The sequence below is a fragment of the Ctenopharyngodon idella genome, chromosome 15, assembly GCF_019924925.1.
Source record: "Ctenopharyngodon idella isolate HZGC_01 chromosome 15, HZGC01, whole genome shotgun sequence".
Lineage (NCBI taxonomy): Eukaryota > Metazoa > Chordata > Actinopteri > Cypriniformes > Xenocyprididae > Ctenopharyngodon > Ctenopharyngodon idella.
In genome coordinates, this window is record NC_067234.1 from 16,584,267 (window position 1) to 16,586,664 (window position 2,398).

Below are 2,398 nucleotides of genomic sequence, written 5' to 3' on the forward strand. Positions count from 1 at the left end.
CCCCCTAAGTATCAAACACATCATATACTAGCTGTGCTTTGCTCTAAAACAAAAAGTACAAAATCAAACCAAAGAGAGTAAATTGAACAAATTATTGCACAGCAGGTACATGATGACAAATTAAATCTTAAAAAAAAAAAAAAAAAAAAATCTCCATAAACATTTTTGTCCAGACACTCATTAAGAAAAATGTCCATATCATCCTTAATTTGGAAGCAAAACAGTAAAGGCTCTTTGGCCAGTTGTCTGTCATCATCCTGTGGAAGTTGAAGAAGGGCTGATAAACACTATAAAAACAGAAAAGACATGACATCAGCGATTGCTGGTATAGGTTACTGGAAATCTCTGAACACGTCCAGTGTATGTAATCAGAAAAATCCTGTATCCGAAAATCTCTCTGCATCTCAAGTGTGTGGACGTGTAGGCTACGGGATTCCCCACGCTTGACCGGGAAATTCACACACGTGTATACAAAATATACACGTGTGTAAAAGGAGAATAGAAGTGTGTGCGAGAGTAATGTATGTATGTGAAAGGAGAATGGAAGTGTGTGCGAGAGTAATGTATGTATGTGAAAGGATAATGTAAGTGTGTGTGTGAGAGTAGAAATATATGTACGTGAAAGGAGAAAGTAAGTGTGTGTGAGAGTAGAAATGTTCGTGAAAGGATAATGTAAGTGTGTGTGTGAGAGTAGAAATGTATGTACGTGAAAGGTGAATGTAAGTGTGTGTGTGAGAGCAGAAATGTATGTATGTGAAAGGAGAATGTAAGTGTGTAAGAGTGCAAGAGTACCCCCCCCCCCCCCCCCTTTCAATTTGTTTTATCTTGGGGTCAGTAACAAACAGTACACTACACACACTAGAAATCAGATGGATTTATTCATAAATAAATAAACAACATTTCACTGCTGTTAACCAACACACACGTCTAATGTGTCCACTCTACATGTTAAGAGTCTAGCATACTGAATGTATTTTCTGCTTGGACACTTTTATTTTCAACATAATGGATCTAAAAATATTTGTGAAATACATATACATGTAATTTTAGGTAATTTAATTCACAATGATTGAAGAACACATAGGCAATCATTACAGTCATTTTGAAACATTCCCTCTAATTGGTGCAGATCTGTTTTTAAGCACTTTTCGGATTAAGTCTTTGATTTTAGCTGTGTTTAAAACATAAATGATGGGATTTAGCATTGGTGGAAGAGCAAATGAAAATGATCCGCTAATGATCCTGGCATTAGCAGAAGGTGCAGCAATCAAAATGCATAGTATGGGAAGAAAGAATGATCCAACTACCAAAAGGTGAGAAACACAGGTCTTCAGTGCTTTAAAACGTCCTTCCCAAGTTGTAATTTTACATAAAGCAATAAAAATGCCCACATATGACAGGACTATAATGAACGGTGGTGCTACAAGGAATAAAGCTTCACATAGAATTGCTATAAAATTATTAATGCTATTGTCATTGCATGGCATCCTCAACAAACATCCATAGTCACAATACCAACTCTCTACCACGTTGGAATTACAGAATGAAAGTGTGGTCATCATAGATGTTGACAGTGTTACTATAAAGGTGTTAAATGCCCATATTACTGAAAACACTATAGCCATGAACTTATTATTCACTATGGCATTATATCTTAGTGGCAAACAGATTGCAACGAAACGATCAAATGCCAGAACAACAAGAGTGTAAGTCTGAACAGTAATAAAGAAGTTTATAAAAAACATGCTTGCCAAACAAGCATTGTAAGAGATGTACTGTGAGTCCGAAAAAAAAATCTTCATCATGTGAGGAATCAGTGCATTAGTTTCACCAATATCCGCCAAGGCCAAGTTAAACACACCAATGTACATTGGACTGTGCAGGCTCCGGTGAAGAGCTATAACGAGAAGGACTATCGAGTTCCCAATTATAGAAATAAAGTACATGATAAATAAGAATATATAGTAATAAGTGCTGTACGGTGTACCTGTAAGACCAGTGATGAAAAAGTGTTCTGGATGAACAATCGAGATATTCTGGGATAAACTCATGGCAGTTTTGTGTTTGTTGTTTTGCACAGGCTGAAAATATAAATGACTATAAAGAAATAACCAAAATATGGACTTTCCTAAATTGTCATATCACACTTTTAATATCTATTTTCAAATGTTGAAAATGTATCTTTATGCAAACTTGCTGCATAATATTTGAATCACAGACTTGTCTAAATAATCTTAAAGTTTTATAGCCAGAGCAAACAATGACAGTGTCTGAACACTTGTGAGCTGCTTTGAATTAAATTAGTCCATTATAAATGCTCGTACTTATTCTCTTATGTCGAAAAGATCTTTGGACATCTGCGTCATTGAATCCAAATATATCTACTGATTCATCTCTT

The 2,398-nt window shown here is 35.4% G+C and overlaps 1 protein-coding gene across 1 annotated transcript; it reads right to left on the minus strand.

Annotated features, from left to right (window-relative positions):
• Nucleotides 1-1,097: 1,097 nt before the first annotated feature.
• Nucleotides 1,098-2,092, minus strand: LOC127495064 (olfactory receptor 1-like). Its single transcript, XM_051861474.1, has one exon. It carries the CDS (start codon nt 2,049-2,051, stop codon nt 1,098-1,100), a length of 954 nt encoding a protein of 317 aa, XP_051717434.1. The 5' UTR covers nt 2,052-2,092.
• Between the last annotated feature and the right edge of the window lie 306 nt (nt 2,093-2,398).